General features: G+C 61.3%; 1 protein-coding gene across 1 annotated transcript in view; it reads left to right on the forward strand.

The window, feature by feature from the left end:
• Positions 1–235, forward strand: part of EMH_0076000 (uncharacterized protein) — a gene marked incomplete at both ends in the record, with an annotated part of 3,764 nt that overhangs the window by 2,245 nt on the left and 1,284 nt on the right. Inside the window, one exon of the mRNA XM_013499678.1 lies at positions 1–233. Within this exon, the coding sequence (XP_013355132.1) occupies positions 1–233 (233 nt within the window). The remainder of the gene's footprint in view (positions 234–235) is intronic.

Here is a 235-nt window from a genome sequence, read left to right on the forward strand (position 1 = left end):
GCACCAGCAGCACCAGCAGCAGCAGCAGGTGCAGCAGCAGGTGCAGCAGCAGGTGCAGCAGAACAGCAGCAGCAGCTGCTGCAGTGGCTGCCAGACACTGTACCTGCACTGTACTCTCACACCACCCAGCAGCAGCAGCAGCAGCAGCAGCAACAGCAGCAGCAGCAGCAGCAGCAGGTGGGTCGCGGTTGCGGCCCTCTAAGCAGCAGACAATGGGTAGATATATTCCCGTATG

The sequence above is a fragment of the Eimeria mitis genome, genomic scaffold (assembly GCF_000499745.2).
Source record: "Eimeria mitis Houghton genomic scaffold, Emh_scaff4551, whole genome shotgun sequence".
Classification (NCBI taxonomy): Eukaryota; Apicomplexa; class Conoidasida; order Eucoccidiorida; family Eimeriidae; genus Eimeria; species Eimeria mitis.